Below are 18,658 nucleotides of genomic sequence, written 5' to 3' on the forward strand. Positions count from 1 at the left end.
TGCTGCTCTTCATGTTTTTTGAGTTGTTCCTAAACAGTTTTGTGTGTGTGCCTGTGTCAGGCTGCATCCTGCTGGGGATGGCTGCTGCCATCAAGGAGTGTCATTGCTATGGGCTGGGGGTGTCTGGTCTGGTCTAGGTGGGTGCTACATGTCTAAGTAACATCCACATGAATGCCAGGTCCAACAGTTTCCCAGCAGAACATTGAATTGTCAGTGTTATTTATTTCTCCTGTCAGAGGTTTTAATGTTGTGGCTGTCTCGTGTATAATACTATACTATAATATAAAATTACCATTTACTTTCATCTTTTCATGTTTTCATACCTCCTTTGCACCGGTCTCTCTGCCATCACTGGAGCTATTATGCTTTTGATTTTTCCATCATAGTATTTCTTTGTAGAATTACTCTAATGAACTTGTTCTCATTTGTGCCTGTTACAAGCTCTGCTGCAATGCTCACACACGTTGTTTTCCAGCACATGGATTAAAGAGGGACAAAAAATAGGAGAGTGATCAAAGATATGTGTATAATTGTTTGAAATGGAGGTTGTTTCATATCTGCTTTGAAGTAGCACTGACGTGAGCTCTTGCTGTTTCTGGATAATACTTATAATAAGCCATGAAAGGTTCTCAACCGGCATCGTGGCTTCCATTCCTTGTGACTCAGACTAAAGTAGCGTGGTGATAAGGTAACGTCATCCACAGTCCTGGCTGTCTGCTGTGGAACCTGTTGAATTACATGGCATTATGTCGCATGCTCAAGTGAATGGCCTGTTTTTTTTCTTCCCAGGACCAATTTCTTTCAAATCATTTCCCCATTGCCTCACTCTCTGTTCCCTCTCTCATTTCTCTCTTTTATTTCACTGCTAGGAGCTCCGAGTTTATGAATATTTAAAGTGAAGCGTTATTCACAAAATCTTTATTTAATGCTGCCTACATTCACATCCTCTTAGAGGATTTTACAGGCTTCGGTTATGAATCAAGCAGGGACGTGTAAACTGTTGCTCTTGCAGCGAGCCTGCGTCTCCCCTTCTGCCGTGCTCGTGTTAAAATCAGCCTTCTTGCTGTTCCTGCAATCCCTAAGTGCAGGAGTGGCTCACCTGCACAGACAGAGCACATGCTTTATTCAGGTGATGTATCATTCATTTGGTGCTGCCGGCTGAAGTGGATGCAGCTGAGTCATTCGTCTCAGGTGGAAGGGGTTGGAGGCATAAATTAGAGCGTCAGGTCTGTGTCGGGCACAGAGAGACACGTAGGTAGGAGTCCAATCAGCAGCTTTGTTGCAGCAGCTCATTTCAAAAGAAACGTCATAGTGACGCTGGTATTCTTCATGTTGTGCAGCTAGCTGCAGGTACACTTGCATCTTCCCCACCCCTTCTCATTATGCTAAAACTACACACACAAAATACATTTTTTTTTACCAAATACTCAAGTGTAAGTTGCCTTTTGGTGGCTACCATTACCAGTTTCATTTTGTCATTTTGATAAAAATTTATCCCGGCTGGAATCGTAATTCTCAGACATTCTTTGGTGTTTTTTTTTTTATTATTGTTATTATTTTTGTCACAAATAATTCATTTATGTTAGTTATTTCTTCTAACTCTTCTTTCTCTCTCTTCTGTGCGTGCAGAAAAAGTGTTTGGGGAGTTTCTGAGCTGGGATCTGGACGATGCTTTGTCTCACCTGCCTCTAAAGCCCAGCCAGGCAGTGACACTGACCGTCAGCATCAAAGTCAAGCTGGACTTCTCTGGTCAGGAAAACCTGCTGCAGGACCTCAATGACGGTGAGTGGTCACAGAAAGTCAACATTTTAAACGCAGTGAAAACACAGGGCCTTTACCATGTGTCAGTATAAACTTGTTGAGGCTATTGAATATTTTTGGACATATCCAAAATACACCACTTTAGCTGCAGGCTGACACATGACAGTTGGGTTTAAAAATGTAAAAATCTGTCTTGATTTGAAAGTTCTAATGTGGATTCATAATTCTTCTGATATTTGAAATGCACGCTGTTTCCTGCATCCTATTGTTAGAAATCATGCTACAATGTCACAAGACTAGTTATGTATGACAAATCTCGGGAGATCGCACAACCAAGTCTAGAAATATGGGAAAATGTGCAACCTTGAGGTAAAATATTGTGGCAATACCACAAATCTCTGACACCAATGACAAAATTAATTTTAGTTTTAAATAAAATAATCAACAGAATTTTAAAAACTGAAATATGCAAATTGATATTGAATTGAACTCAGACACTATGAATGGGAATAGAATGGATTAAGGAAATTAGTGATAATCAGCGTATGTGTATAAGTTAATATTAACACACTGTACCATTATTTTTATATGTACAACCCTTTATCAAGACATAAGTGCTAATTAAACTGAGAAAGTCATCGTAACGACTAAACACAACACAAGTCCTAATTCTAATACCTTCGGTGTCCGATGAAAAATCTCAAATCTCACTCTCACCTATTTATGGAAATGTATGACTGTCACTTTCTTCACACGCCCCTGTTTCTCTCCTATCCCAATCAGAGTCTTTTAATATCGAGATGTCACGTCCGATCTGATGCTAAATGACAATTAAACACGTATCTGATGTACTGAAGCAACAAATGTACCGTAGCTACTAAATCATTTAGACGTTAAATTTTTCACAATGTAAGCCTTATTCCCATAGGACTAGTTTTTCTTGGGGACCTCTAGTAATTTGCTATAATTGCATAAATTAGACTGTAGAATCGAATTTACAATATTTCTCCAAACACAGAGGGCGTGTAATAATACCAGTCCCATGATAATCAGTATCTCTGTGATTTGGGGTGCGTTTGTTTCCCTTCGTGGTGTTTTTTTTTTTTTTTTTTTTTTCTGCCTCTTTCACGCTTGAGAATTATGGAGGTTGTGTTGGCAATTAGAAATGAATGTTTGCACAATAGCTTGGCAGCAAATTCAGGAGGATGTCGCTGCTCAGCATGGAGACCCATTCACAACTAAAACAAGCCCAAAAGAGAGAAATCTTGGAGGGTGATGAAGCCCTAGTCACACAGGATTTGTGTTACTTGGGGACATCATGTGATTTAAAAATGACACCCCTGCGCCATAATCCATGGTTATGATGTCTCTGTTACATTCGTCTTAACTCAGGAGGAGGCAGGATCATACATTTTATACCTCGACACTTTTCGACAGGCTGTGTTTACTTTGCAAATTTAGCATAATGATAAAAAATATATTTTTAAAAATAAGACATAATGTAGTGAGACTGTATTGACCCCGAGGGAGAATTTCCGAACTACCTGGCAGTATTTAAATCAGGCCTGCCTTTACCGATGTGCTGAATACATTAGTGCTTAACTTAATAAAATCACATCAACATATGCTGCTGTGCATGTCTTCCTTCTCACCATCCTCCGCAATTTCGTTCATCTGATAGTTTTGAGCTTGCTGTTTTTCTGTGAATGGGTCAGCGACATCTCAAGCAGCTGTCCAAACTTTGATTTAGAACACAGCCTTCACAATTCTGAACTGAAAAGAGGCAGAAAAGAAGCTGCGAATCGAACAAAACTCTTGAGAAAATTAAAACAACTGCCCAAATCACAGAGATGCCAATTCACACTGGATTAGTATTATCACAAGACCTCTATGTCAGGAGAAATATGGTACATAATTTGCGTAATTTTTGCTTTTCAAATTACGGACATGGCCATTTCACATGGAATTAACATCACAGAAGACTTCTGCAATTATCAGAGATCTCCAGGTCAAACTATTCCCTTGCGAATAGGGCTTAAGATGACACTTTGTGATCGATTTTATTTATTGATGCATTAATGTGTTTGTCTTATAGTTAAAGGTAGAGTAATAGGAGATGCGTATGTACTGCCAGGTAGTTTGTGAATTGCAGCCTGACACAGACACACACACAAAAACGCGTTAGGAACAACTCAAAACACATGAAGAACATCACAAGGTGTTGACCTGGCCTCCAAATTCACTAGATCCCAAACTGATCAAGTATCTGTGGGATGATCCACAGAGGCCCCTCCCCTCAACCCATGGGACCCAAAGGCCAGACACCGCAGGACACCCTCAGTAGGACCATGTCCATTTTCTGATGAGTCACAACTGTTTTGGCAGCAAAATGGTGGCCCAGAATAGTTGGGTTCTGGTGGCACTGCAGTAGTAGCAGATCTGAGTTGGACAGAGCAGAGTGAAGGAAAGGTCAGGTTTTAATTGACTTTATACTAAGTCAATACCGATCTCTTAAAATATCAGGCATTAGGAGCCCGACCTCACTAGAGAAACGACAGCGGTGGTCCTTTTGATTGGGATCATAACAACCGTTTTGACTTCTAAGCTTCTTTTCAGCCATGTGAATGAAATGCATGCATGAGCGGGACTCATTATTGTTACTTTTGCAGAGAAAAAACAATTAAAATTGCAGAAGTTTGCCATGTAACATTTCTATAAAGTTGTGAAATAGTCGATTTTGTCCTAAACCATAATCTTTTCCTGAGCCTACAGTATTTTGTGTGTCTAACCCCACCATACTCAACTTTAACCATAAGACAAAAGAAAAAAAAAATAATCAACCACATAAAATGCAGTTGAATTACATAAGTATCATCAGCTCCTTCTCTGAAAGCGGACTTTATCGCTTCTGATAAGATAAGGTAAGATAAGGAAAGATGACGCTGAATGAATCCAAAAAATAGAAAATCAAACACAACAGTAGTTATACTACCTTGGCTTCCTGCAAATTTGTCGCAGTCCATAGATGTCATTTCTGCAGCCATTATATATGTCAGTTTGGGAATCATTGGCAATCGACCCATTCTGTCATTTATGTATGAGGACATGTTGGGCATTAGGGACTTTGGGTCAGGTCATCTCATGAATATAGATTTTCTTTTACATCACAGGTTGCTTGGTAGATCCTTAAATGCATCCTCCTTACTGTGGTTTCTTTTCCTTCATTTGTGTTTTGGTGGATTCTTGACCAAATGATTGACGGTTGGTTGTTAATAACTGATTAAATGGTTGCTAATAAGTTCGATAATTATTTAAAGAATGTTTGATATCATTGCATTATATCTCAGTCAGACCACCTTTAACTACCAAGCATCTGTATCGGTGTTAATATAATGCTGTAATCTTGTTAGAGAGATTCTTCTTGCTTTATTTAAGATTCAGCAGTAATAGGCGAGAGGTGTTCGGGTTCATTCACCCTCATTTCTCTCCCAGCTTCAAGCTTCCACACTTCAGTTGTCGGATATCCTCTCGTCTAATTCTTATTCCTGCTTTAAAAAAAAAAAATAGTCTGACCTTCTCCCCTACCTCGAAGCTCATTCATCGCATTCTTTCTTCTCCAGCCTCTCTCATAGTTCATGCTCAGCGTTCTCTCGTTCCCGTCCCGACCTCTCTGCTTCCTTCTTCAGACTGTTGAACCTCCCTCACTACTGACTCTGTGAGCTGATAAATATTAATAAGCGACCAATATGGCCCCACTCCTGCACCACTGGGACTTGGTTTGTGTGTGGGGTTGTGCACGTTTGCACGTGGATTCAGATGACTGGGAAAGTAAACACATACAATGCTGTTATATTTATCTCCGCCCCAGCGCCGCTCTCCTCATGAGGTCATTTAAGCGATAGTGTTTCAATGTTTTAATTAGCAGAGCAATAATTGAGTCCCTGAATTAAGGCGATAAGACGCGTTTCCTTCGGCACGGCGGCTCTGAATGCAGTTATTATGGTGACATTATGGTGATGCGGTTTTTGCTAAACACATCTGATGCTATCTGGCTTTCTTAATACATTAATGTCTCACATTAATAATGTTGTGGTAATATACTGATGGACTTATTTGCATAAACGAGTTGTTTTGCTTTGTGTTCTGCCTGTGCCCCTGTGTGCTGGAAGATTACCAAGTTCTGCCTCCTTCGCTGATTAAACCGTAAAATCTTGATTATCTCAGGCGCAGCTAGTACATTGAACAAATGCGCTGCTCCGCTGTCACATATGGTCACACAGAAACTGTAAGGCTGCCACACTGGAGCATTTGTAAATCATCGTGTTAGAGGTGACTGTATTATGGACTTGAAGTATCCCACCCTGAGAGAACACTTTATGCAACTGTCATTTTGTGATGCATGGGCCAGTGTAGTGTAGTCGAGTTATGTTTTCGGGATAGTTTTTAGAAATGTGCTTATTAGCTTTCTTTCTGAATGGCCTTTTAAGATCAATAATAATCAAGTAATTAATCTGTGATTTTCGTTCCAAGCCTTGTTATTTAGTATTTATGAACTGTTTCCTTTAATGAAAAAGTTCTGTATATGAGAAAGTTTTATGTCCCGACTCTAATTTTCCACAGTTGAGAAATCTATTGTATTGATTCTTCCCGGTCTTTCTTTCGTTCCAAAGTTATTTCTGTGGTTTAAATGCCATTTATTGTAATTCTTTGGGGAGTAATCTGCCCTCCCGCTGCGTTTTGGCATTTGGCAAAATGACACTAATTAGCTGACTTCATGAAAGGCAAAGTATAAAGGTAGGGAAATATTGTGCTGCGTTTAAACAAATGAACAGCAAAACAAACGATGCATGTCAAAGAATGATGCGTGTAGGGCTGCAACGACACGTCGACGTAATCAGTGTAACAGATTATGTAAATATGTCGTTTTGTTGCAAGGTTTATAAAAAAGGTTTGGAAAAAGAGAGTTCATCCAAAACAGCCTGATTGTGTGGCATGTTGAAAAACCTGAAAAATAAAACAGGTTCTTTCATACTTAGGTCGTTGTTCTGACACCGAGAACGTTTGGGCTTGTGTGAGCACCGCAATTGCACTGGAATTGTTCAGGAACAAATCAACTGAGCTGAGACCGCTTACAGTGGGTGGTCTCAGCTCGCTCGAATCGCTTCCTGGAGCAGTTTGTTTGCATTGCGAACACATGTTACGATATGACTCGGGCTTATGCCTCCAGAGCGCGTCTTCTCCTTCTGAGGTGTCTGGCGGCAGTAGTGTGCCTTCTCGGCATACACATTAAAACGTTGTTTACTATGCGTAGCCTAGATGCTCGCGCTAATTGAACATCCTGTTCATATTCAGAACACTGGTACATGATCCACAGAGCCGCAATGAATGCCAGCGCCCAAACAGAATGCTTAATGATCCATTTTTAACTAGTTCCCGATTTCCTAAATGCAAATATCTTTTATAAAACTGTTTGCTCATGCGTAGTCTTTATGGTGTATCAGAACGTTGTCTTGACTGTTTTGGATTCCCCTGCGAACATTGTATCATATTACTCTATGAATCGGAACAGAAGCCCAAAAACGTGTGAAAGCACCCATAATAAGATGCACGCTTTGTGAAAATCAAATGCAACACAACTGCACGAGCACAGAACAACAAAGGACATCTGCTGGCGTTCCGACCTCAAACAACAATTGTATTTGGGTATTTGAGTTTTGTCCGATTCTCTGACGTTACGTCTTAATCTGCTGTGTTTCAGTCTCAACAAATCCTCCCCAGAGCAGATGCTATTTGCTAGCATGTCAACACTGCTTTCCTGTGCATTTGCAGGTTATAAACAGGTGTTTATGAGCGTACAGATCTATAAAACTGAAAGACATAGATTACCATTAACGTTGTGCTCTAGGTGGGTGTAAGCAGCCCTTTGCAGATAAATAATACAGGTGCTTTTGCAATAAATACTAGTACAAGTCATTGAAGTTAATGAGTGGCAAATTATTCTAAACAACATATTTACCAGTTAGTCATCACCGCATAAGTCTGAACTTTTGGAATGAATTGTATCATCAGGGAAAAGTTTGTACTAGTTTCTTCATTCATACTGTATATTTCATGTTAAAATTAGTTATAATGAGAATGTTTGAATAAAACTAGGTCCAAATAAACTTCAAAAAAAGTTTAATAGTAAAACTTGTTTATTACTTGGTGGTAATTTAACCAAGGGATTTATCTACAACTTAGAAAATAATCAATAAATCAATGAGACAATGAAATATTTGTAGCAGCCCTAGATAACATGTTATTTCGTTGACTCTGCAGTTTTGTATGCAGCACGGAATAAAAAAGGAAATAATTCCCTTCAGGCTTTTTGCACAACACACAGTATGTATGTATGGTAGTCATTGCATTTTGATACAACTTAGTGGATTCATGCGTCTTCTTTTTTTTTTTTTTTTTTTTTACGTGTCCCACCTTCTGAATACTGTTAAAAAAAAAACAGGCTTTGGGCATATAACATTTTACATTTTGTGTCAGAGGCTTCCATGTTTTGTGAATTCTCTTGGATTTCTTTACAGCTTAAAGCGACTGATGGCAAATGAGATGGGCTTATGGTTAATTAGTGGTCAGTGTGCCTCTTATTTAACCTGTCACCTTCATCCATACCTGAAAAGCTTGACCATCAGGAGACATTTTTGGCTTTGCTTGTTTTGCTCACCAACTCAAAGCTGTGTTGTTGGAAGCCACCAGTAGTGCTTTTACTTCATCTTCTGAGTTGTAGCCACTAGTATGTTTTCAGTACTAACCAAGAAGAGATCACTGTTAGCGAAGCCTGCAATAAAATGAAGTTTAGCCAACAGTGGAAGCTGGAAGAAAGGAAGGTGAAAAAAAAAAAAAATTGTGCTTGCCAGGCTAAAAGGAAACTTTTTTCCAATGTTTTTGTGAAATACACTGGAAAAAGTGTATTTCACACATTTTTTACATTGTGGACAGAGCCAGCTTAGCTGGTTTGCCCTTTGGTTCCTGTCTTTATGCTAAGCTAAGATAATTGCATTACAGATGTTGCTTTGTCTAAAAGTGTACTATCTTCATCTTCTGTAACTGCTTGTCCTGTGAAGAGTCATGGGGAGGGCTGGAGCCTATCCCAGCTGTCATTGGGCGAGAAGCGGGGTACACCCTGGACAGGTCTCCAGTCTATCACAGGGCTAACATAGAGAGACAGACAACCATTCACACTCACATGCACGCCTACGGCCAATTTAAAATCACCAATTAACCTAACCAGCATGTCTTTGGACGGTGAGAGGAAGCCGGAGGACACAGACACAGGGAGAACATGCAAACTCCACACAGAAAGGACCAGTGTACTATCTGTCATTTTGAATTATTCCTTTCATATTTAGACGGCTGGACTAAATGCTTATATCTTGTGCCTGGCAACTGTTCCTGCAGTCTTTGTCTACCACAATTAGATATTGAAATGTAAAACTTTTACATGGATCATTTTGTCCCAGTGTTGCAAATTCATTTAATTGGAATCTTCCTGCATTATAAATATTCATTGTCCTTGATCCGTGCAAGGTAGCTCGATACAATGAGTCACGAATGAAAACAGAGCTGATTAAAAACCAACAAAATCCGAAGATGAATGTGAGTCTGAGCATGAATACTGTATGAATGTGGATGCATATGAATGAATTCCTCCAAGTTGCCCAGTTGAAAAGGTCTGCACTCCTTTTCCGCGTTCAGACCGTCACTCTCTGTCCCGTTCCACAGCCTGAGGATAAATAATACCTCCCAGCTTGAGCTGTGTGTGTCAGAGGCTCTCTGATGTGCGTGCTGGGGGTACATTGTGTTAACATCAGCACTTCTCTATATTTAATATAACTGTAAGTGCAGATGTCTCTCTTCCCTCCTCGGGCAAGGTTTAGCTTTCATTGTTTGTCATACTGCTTTGAAGGTAGGAATACGTACCTGTATCCGGTTCACACCTTTCCGATATTACACATCATCAGTGGAATCTTAAAACGTCACTAATTATATGCAGTTTATTGATCAGCCTGTATTCATATGCACGTTGTGAAGAAAGTCAATCCGTCATCCTTCACTGTGATGTTGTGCCTGGCAGGACTGAACTCGATGTCCTCTGTGTTTCAGCTGAGGCAGAAGGGGCGAATCAGACAAGGCCACGGAAAACAGTGCAGGGGGAACATTCAAAACAGGCCCGGCCTCATTGATTTATCCTCAGACAAGTTTATCCGTCATTTTGAGTCCAGCTCGAGACCACGACACCGTAACTCAGGATCAGACGGGAGTGATGTCATCGCTCACGACTAATGGGGCCTGACTTATATAACGCTTTATTGTGTTAAATGGTGTGAGTGTCGTATCTAATGACAGCGCTGCTGCCGACGTTAATGTTTGTGGTTGTCTTTGAAAACAGCACCTTGTACCAGAGTCGGTGAAAGTGGGAAAAAAAGAGATGCAAGAAAGGCATTAGAACAATATGAATTAAAGGGCTCGGACAGAGGAGGACGCATTTGGAAGCGGGGTTTGTTCTCAGTCAGCATCAGCGAGAGAATGCACTGCTGTCCTACTTGTTTAGTTAGTTTGGAATTACTTAACTTTCAACTTAATCCAGCAGGCTTAGCCCTTGAGAAGTCTTTTAAAGTAATAACCTGTGACACTTTCATGTTAGATTTCTATTTTACTACTCTCTGGAGTACAACACAGTTGTTATTCAACCTACAGTATAGTTTTTGGATGAAAACCAATTTTCTCCCGTAAATAGCTGGAATCTGGCCTTGTTTTTTTTTTCTTAGTGTCAGAAACTGCTGGGTTTTGAACTTCATATATTTGTTTCTGTAACGCTGAGCACACTGAATATCATTTGACATATTCTTTATTCAGTGGTTCCCTGATATCAATCTGGTGTGAACAGTTAGCTTGCTTGTTATTGTATTTTTTCTGGCAGTTTTGATAGTTACCCAGGACTTCCAGATGTATTGGCATCTCCCTCTAAGTAATAATAAGGTTGACGTTGATTTACATGTAGCCTGAAATAAAAACAAGGCCCCATTCAGGCCTTGCATTACCATGTGACCTGGGGAATCCGATCACATTTGGCCAGCTTTAAGGTATGTGTGTTCACGCCAGGCATTAAAATCATCCTCCACATGCGTCCCCGGCCAGCACTTGAGAACTGATTCTCGCTCCCTGTATGCAAAGGAACACCAGCATCATTCGGGGCACAGCAGAATATTACAACAGGTGCTGTTGAATGGATCGCTACCTACCGCTGTATCAGAACCATGAACAGCTGCTAGCGGGACTTGGGGAAATTATACTTTTTTTTGGAACAAGCTGTGGAGTCTCTCTCTTGCTGAAAGCACACGCAAAAAAATTATTATTTATTTATTCATCTCCGCAAAGACATTACTTATTTTAGAGACCTGCCCAAAGCTCAGATTATAACAGAAGCCTGGAAGCTTCGCTGTGCAGTTTAAAGCAGTGACAGAACAATCTCTGGTAATAAAGGTAAATAAAAATGCTTGTGATTATTGAGAAAAAACTAATTTAAGATAAGATAGATAAGATAGATTTTTATTTGTCACATACACAGTTATACATACTACAATGCACAGTGAAATGTGTTCTTGTACCTGCAGCCAGTAGTAAAAAAAAAGTTGCACATAACACACAAGGTAAACAATATAAGTGTAACTCTATGTGACTCTTTATACAGCATCAATAATTATTAATTCTTGCTTATACTTATTTATTAGTTTAGTTAGTCTACAGCTACAAGGACAGAATATTTTAAAAAGAAAAATTAAATCATTTATAATAGTTACTGTGTGTTTTTTTTTTTTTCCTGAATGAATAAGCCAAATCTCTGCTTATGCAAGAGCACCCCTTGTGAGTAGGGGTAATGTGACCCAGTACGCATTGTTCACACTACCAAAGGAATTCGGTCAGAGATTTCTCAAATGCTTCCTCAATGCATTCTGCGTGTGTTCACACTTGTTCTTTATGCTGGCCACTTGTGATCTCATTCCTCAGCAAGAATGTTAATGCAAGGCCTGAAGGGGATATACTGTATTTGTAATCCGGTTATCATGATCAGCCACAACATTAAAACCACTGACAGGTGAAGTAAATAACATTGACCATCTTCTAACAATACAGTGCTCTGCTGGGAAACTTTTGGACCTGGCGTTCATGTGGATGTTACTTAGACATGTAGCACCCACCTAGACCAGACCAGACCAGACCAGGCACCCCTACCCCATAGCAATGACACTCCTTGATTTCAGCAGCCATCCCCAGCAGGATGCAGCCTGACACAGACACACACACAAAAACGCTTTAGGAACAACTCAAAAAGAAGAACAGCACTAGGTGTTGACCTGGCCTCCAAATTCACTAGATCCCAAACTGATCAAGTATCTGTGGGATGATCCACAGAGGACCCTCCCCTCAACCCATAGGATCCAAAGGCCCCCACTAACAACATCCTGTTGCCAGACACCACAGGACACCCTCAGAAGGCCCATGTCCATTCTCTGATGAGTCCCAACTATTTTGGCCAGATATGAGACACTAGTTTAAAAGGGGCCCATTTTTTTTGCTAAAGTTCTTCTGTAGTTATTTGTGTTTAGTCCTCAATCGTAAAAGTTTTTTATACAAAAACATGTTTTCCAAGTCAGGTATCACATAATGACCTCTTTTAGCATCTGCAATTGATATTTACATTTTAATCTGCAATAGTTTAAATTAGAATGAGCTCAGGTAGCAAATGCATTCTTGATATTATATGAAATACAGAGATGGAGAACTGTATTAGCACTAACACGTATTGGCACTAACAGCCGTAACAGAAAAAGAAACGAATACAGAAACCGAAACCCCCATTAACAGAAAATTAAAGCAAAGCCAGTGCTGGTCATCCTGTTTGACATTTAATATCTCAGCAGGATCATTCACAAACAGCAAGATAATCTGTGGAAGTACTGATGGCTGTGTGCTACTGACGTCAAGAGCAAGCATACACTGGTGAATGTGAAATGAAAAGGAAGGTGGTAGCAAATAGCTGGTATTTGTTCGACTCAAGTTAAGTGCAGTGCAATCCGCTGCATGCTAGCCATTTGTTACTACTGTAAAAAAGCAGCTGCTTGTAGATGATTTCCTTCTGACATTAATGGAGCATTCCAGCCGACTGCAATGGCTTTCAGTAATTATAGTAATCATTTGTTTAGATCTTTATATGTTAGCTAACGGATTAGTGCTCATCACGTCGCCACATTCCTCTCCCTCTCTCTGGAAGACTGATGGCAGCATAATGACGTACTTACAGCTTGGATGCAGCATTTTAGAGCGACAGTATGGTTCTAAATGAACTTTAGACAGTAATATTTTTTTTCATCACCGTTGCTATCCATAAATAACAGTCTACAGTATCTGCCACAATGGTTTTACCCACAGTTATGAAAAATGTTGTTGCTCATCTTTAGACTGTATTAAATGAGGATCATTTCCTGCTGTGTTTGATGTTTGACTTGCATGACAATGTTTTCCCCCCCGAACAGGATATTGAATGAGATTTTAATGTTTACTCTGCAACAGGTCATATTTTTTGTTGGACATATGTATGTTCCAGGAAGAAGGCTTGTTAATGTGAGCGCAGCCGACGAAGCAGAGAATCAAAGCCTTTCACGGAAATCTAGACCCGTGCTAATAGCGTTACTCGTAATTCAGAAGTGACACCCCCAATCTTTGCCGTTCGAGCAAGGTGGCCCATGATAGAAATGCTGAGTTCACCCGAACCTCCCCGAGGCCGTTAGACAGAGAATGAGACAGATACTGATTTGAAGGAGGGGATGATTGTGAGCAGTGCCATCGTTAATCACGCCAGCCATTACTCACGCGGTCCCTTTGCCACAGGACACTAAGAGTGGTGTGCAACTCCTGTCCAGGCAGCGTGCCGTAATGGAGGATTCAGTTCATAAAGTCTAAAAGCGCTGTCTGTATTTTTGGTCCTTTCCTTTTCTGCCACTCTGAATCTGTGTCTGGTTGCGTGGCTAATCTGTTAAACAGCAGGATATGGAGACTGAGACAATAACAAGAGGAGACTGTTGTCACCAGAGCAATGACATAATAAAGTCCAAGAACAGGTTAACACTGTGTGACTTTGGGCTGTCCTAGACAAAAGTTGGCAGTCTGGATATTTGGTGTAATATTTGTACTGTGATACACATTTACCAAGGTCTATTTGAGCTGTGATGACCACAGGACGGTATTTCTTCCCATCAGTTGAAAGTATCTGATTACTGATTCCAACTAAACTCTAAACTGATGACTTGCCACTAAACATCAGTCAGAAAAGAACTTTTTGTCATGCACAAATTGTTTACATCACTCATCTTTTCAAAAACTTGAAAATTGATTTTCCACCACCATGTGTCTGTCGCTCGTGGAAACTTGTCACGTCAGGTGACGTTCCCACAGTTTGCATTGCTATTAAACAATATATATTTTCCTATTGATCATTGACTGATTACCGTAGGTTGACGCCACGCCTCTGAACTCAGATGAAAATGTGGTAGTAGTGATGGTGTTTGTTCACAGTTTTGTCTTGCACTGGTATCTTGGATCATGAAGTTTCAACCAACCAGACATTCATTGCACATGGGACATTACTGCAGTCTAGATTTTACATTATTTTTTTTCGTATCCTCCTGTACCCCATTCAGTATTGTTATAATTATGATGCAAAATAGAAGTGTCTGCTGCAAATGTTCAAAGAATGATCACCTTAATCTACAGTCTTTACACACCACAAAGGTGTGTTTAAGCAAGTTGTAGCTGTCGACTCTTGCAGTTTTTGTTTTGCTCTCGCCAATCTCTCAGGCTTTTTTTTTTTCTTATTTTGGGCTGCAGGTGAGGAAGAGCCCCCCCGACCAACATAAAGGATACATTTAGCTTTTAGCTGGTGAACACGGCGGAGCTATTAGCTGTTAAAGAGCAAGATATTCTCCTCAGGTGTTGATAGAGCCCAAGGTAATATTGATCGTACATTTGCCAGGTGGCCAGAAACAGGACTCCAAATGAATAATGATGTTGCTCCTCAAGTATCGGGTGTGTAAATAAACAGGTGTTTACAACTTGCAAGGTGATAATGTATCAGTGTTGCGTTGTATCAGGGCTTCTTTTATGGCCACAAATATTCTGCTATTGAAGGTGTAAATGCTAATGACCGTTACCTCTCAGTGTTCAGATGGTAGGTTGACGAGTGTATAGATTTTGTTAAGGTCACGGTGTGCTTTATCTGCAGTAAGTGGGTTGTGGACAATTAATTGGTTCCTGAAAAGTGCCTGGTCACCTACAGTATACTGACGAGAGAGAGTCAGGCCTTTATTTGAGAGCTGAAGCATCCAGACATGTAAGCAGACTTTTTATTTATTTATTTCATTTAAAAAAAGAAGTGTGAATCACTACTGATGCTGTATATGTATTTCTGTGCTGGCAACACCTCACAGAAGCTCATGAGCTTAAATATGGGGAAATGAGTCGGTCTTGTGCTTGTTTAATTTAATGCACAGCTTTATTTCCGTCTGACGTACGATTTATTATATTACCGGGAAGTCTTCTGTTTTCTGATCTGCCAGCTCGTCTCTCAACTTGCTGTGTTATAGCCGTTTTCTTTTAATAGAAGTAGGACGCTTCCTCCGTGTTTACCTGCCGTCTTGGTGAATTTAGTTAAATCCACATTTGTTTTCACAGTGTTAACTTCAGCAGTACAATCACCTAACTTTTCCACACGAGCCTCTCTCTTCCTCTGGCTTCTGTTTTTATTTCAGAGTTCAGATCTCCTCTGAATATGTCTGAGTGTTGTGAACCCAGTTGCCTGAGCTGCTGCACAGGCCGGTAATTTCCCCTCTCTCCGAGGGGAAATTGCAGGGCTTTGCTTCCCGCTGACGTCAGAGAGCGATATGATGCCTTTGACGTCAGAGCTTGGGCTGTGAGTGTCATTTTTGAGTATTGTGTGAGTGGGTTGAAAGCAGCAGCCCCCGTGGTGGTGCCTCGGCTGCTGATAGCACAGCTGCTCCCGTGTCCACAGTGCATCTGTGAAGGTCGTTGATATGAAATCATTCATGTATTCCTCACATGCTTTTAATAATACAATGAACCTTATGATCTCCAATTCGGGTAATTTCAGAGTGGGATTGAAGATCACTGGATGATATAACACAGAATAAAACAATTGGTTGTTAAAAATACACACAAAGGTATTCATGTGGATGAAAAGTGAGCCAGAAAACCAGTGGGAACGGCCAAGAATTGACATGGAGTTCAAGTTTTCCCAGTTTTACAAGCCCGAGACGCTTGGCTATTGACCCTCAAAGAGCCAGGGGAGGCTTTCACATGTAAATGTAGCATAATCGGATGAGGACAGTAAGGGGATCACCACCCGTTACCACAAGGTTACACTCTTTTTTGAAGGTATTAATGCCACTTTAAGGAAATCTCATGGAACGGGCTTGATATAATTACAGACTGTTGCATTGGAGGTTGAATGGATTTAGATGGATACTAACATTCAAGAACTTTACAAGCATTTTTACAACACCTGAACTAATAATCTCATGCACTGTACAGAATATTATTATACAACACCTCTCTGTATAATGAAATGCAGCTCTACAAACTAGACCTTAGCTTCCAGAATACGGATAAATGCTCATCAGCACAACATTACGAAGGCTTGCAGGGCATTAATTTTAGCTGAGTTTACTGCACAATTTTCAACCGAACGTTCACTTTCTCCTGTACCTCTAATTGCTTTTTGATGTATTTTGCACAAGAGTAAACAAAAGCTTCTTAATTCTCATTAATGACCTTTAATTTTGCCAGCTCAAGGATGGCTATCACCATTGCTCATGCTAATACTTTGTGTGAGCTGGGTGGAAACTCAGAGAAGGAGACTTGGATATGCACTTGATGTCCCAGTGGCCTGTTTCTGCAGAATAAGTGGTGCTCTTTCACTCTACTTTCAAAACGCCACACAGGTTAATGTGAACAAATTCCTCTAATGTGAGTTTCAGGTGGGAACCACCTACACAGATGTTCTAAGACAAAAACCCAAACTCCCATTTAGAACTGAAGGAGCCATTTGGATGTGTTGAAACATCTTAAAGAAAACTCAAACAAGCGGCAACTGTAACCCTAATCCTAACTCCTTGATTCCTACGTTGTGGATATTTCACTCTTTATTATAGTAACAGAAACATCATAACCCGTTAAATCATTGCTAATACTTTGTAGGATATGCAAACTTCTTGAGCTGATAAACCCATTGGATGGATGGATGGATGGATGGATGGATGGATAGACAGACAGACAGACAGACAGACAGACGTTAATCCATTCTTTACAATTCAATACATTTACTCTTGTGATTTTAGAAAGTCTGAACAAAATACCACTCTGTGCCAATTTGTTTTGCAGTGGCATGAATATTATTTTGGCTTGTGGAGAAATCTTAGGCTTGCCATCCTGAGTTATGGTTACTAGGCAACAATTGGACTATTATCGTTCAAGGGTTATGTCTAGTGAATGGCCAATTAACTGTAACGACAATAGATAACAGAAAATATAAATCCTATCCAACACATTGTTGAGATATTTAAAGACTATACAAATCATTTTGCGCTGAACATTTTCAAATTCGATCTCTCTATTGTTGTGTTTTCTCGTCTTTGCATTATGGCGCTATGACAGAAATCGGCCTGCTAATTAATATGCATATTTTTCTACCTCTGATCAAAAGAGCATCATTGTTTCCAAGGGATCATTTGGTAATTGCAAGAAGCATGACTCTTATGAGCAATCACTGACTACAGTAAACAAGATAGATGAGCGAAGGGGAGCGCGCTAAAGAAATAATTAAAACAATTCATCACAAAATAGCTCCTTTGAAACTCTGTAATACACACAGACTCTGTTGATGATGTTCAGTTTTTTTTTTTTTAAATTTAATTATTTATTTTAATGCTGTGTGTTTCTGTGATGTCTTTTCAGATGGAATCAGTGTGACGGGCCTGCCAATCTCCAGTCCGCTGCGCCAAGTCCTCAAACCCAGGCCTGAGAACAAGTCCGTCGGCAGTGAGTCCGGCAAGGCGGAGTACAGCCACGTTAAGGTGAATAAACAAAAGCCTACGCATGGCACAGTGAGCGAGCCCTAGCGTGGTGCTCAGTCTTGGATCAAAATGCGAGCAAATTTGTGTTTTGTGGCTTGTAGATGCATTTCAACCCTGGTGAATTCTCATTACAACTTTCCGCAAATAACGAATATCTCAGGTTGGGATGCTGACTTGCAAATGTTAAGGTAGAGCTATAGCATTGTTTACCTCCAAACTGCACCTCTTGGAATACGCGTATAGGAAGAACACTGAGTTAATTCGGATGGTATCTCTGCTTGGCTCCAGATGCACTCTGTTCTTTGCATCAGGACTCAGCTTCAACACAGGCATACAAATCAAAACTGTCCCCAAGTTTTTATTTACTGCAAAACTGCAGAGGGCAAAAAGGGGGGAAATATAAGGTGAAGAGAAAGGAAGAGAGACGAGATGGAGACGGGCAGAATGAGAATGCACCGGATGGGGCCGATCAGCGGGGGGGGTAAGGTTGTTTGAGGTCTCGTGGACGTCTGAGGGGTAGAAACGGGCGGTCTGACCCAGTCAAGGTGCTGAGGATCATCTGTAGCACAGCAGCCAGACTACCTGCAAGTGTGGCTGCTGCATTGTCTTACCTTTGAAAACCAGAGGAATCAACTTCCCTTCTCTGTGAATCACCAGGAGAGAAAACAGCACTGAAGTTGCTTTTCTTTCTGTCTTTGGAA

The 18,658-nt window shown here is 40.4% G+C and overlaps 1 protein-coding gene across 4 annotated transcripts in view; it reads left to right on the forward strand.

The window, feature by feature from the left end:
• trappc9 (trafficking protein particle complex subunit 9) overlaps window positions 1-18,658 on the forward strand; it is a 213,790-nt gene that overhangs the window by 63,905 nt on the left and 131,227 nt on the right. For all 4 annotated transcript variants that reach the window (XM_084563278.1, XM_084563281.1, XM_084563280.1 and 1 more), the window contains 2 exons: window positions 1,630-1,782; window positions 17,839-17,957. In XM_084563278.1, coding sequence (XP_084419404.1) covers window positions 1,630-1,782; window positions 17,839-17,957 — 272 coding nt within the window. The remainder of the gene's footprint in view (window positions 1-1,629; window positions 1,783-17,838; window positions 17,958-18,658) is intronic.

The sequence above is a fragment of the Chelon labrosus genome (assembly GCF_963514085.1).
Source record: "Chelon labrosus genome assembly, chromosome: 16".
NCBI lineage: Eukaryota > Metazoa > Chordata > Actinopteri > Mugiliformes > Mugilidae > Chelon > Chelon labrosus.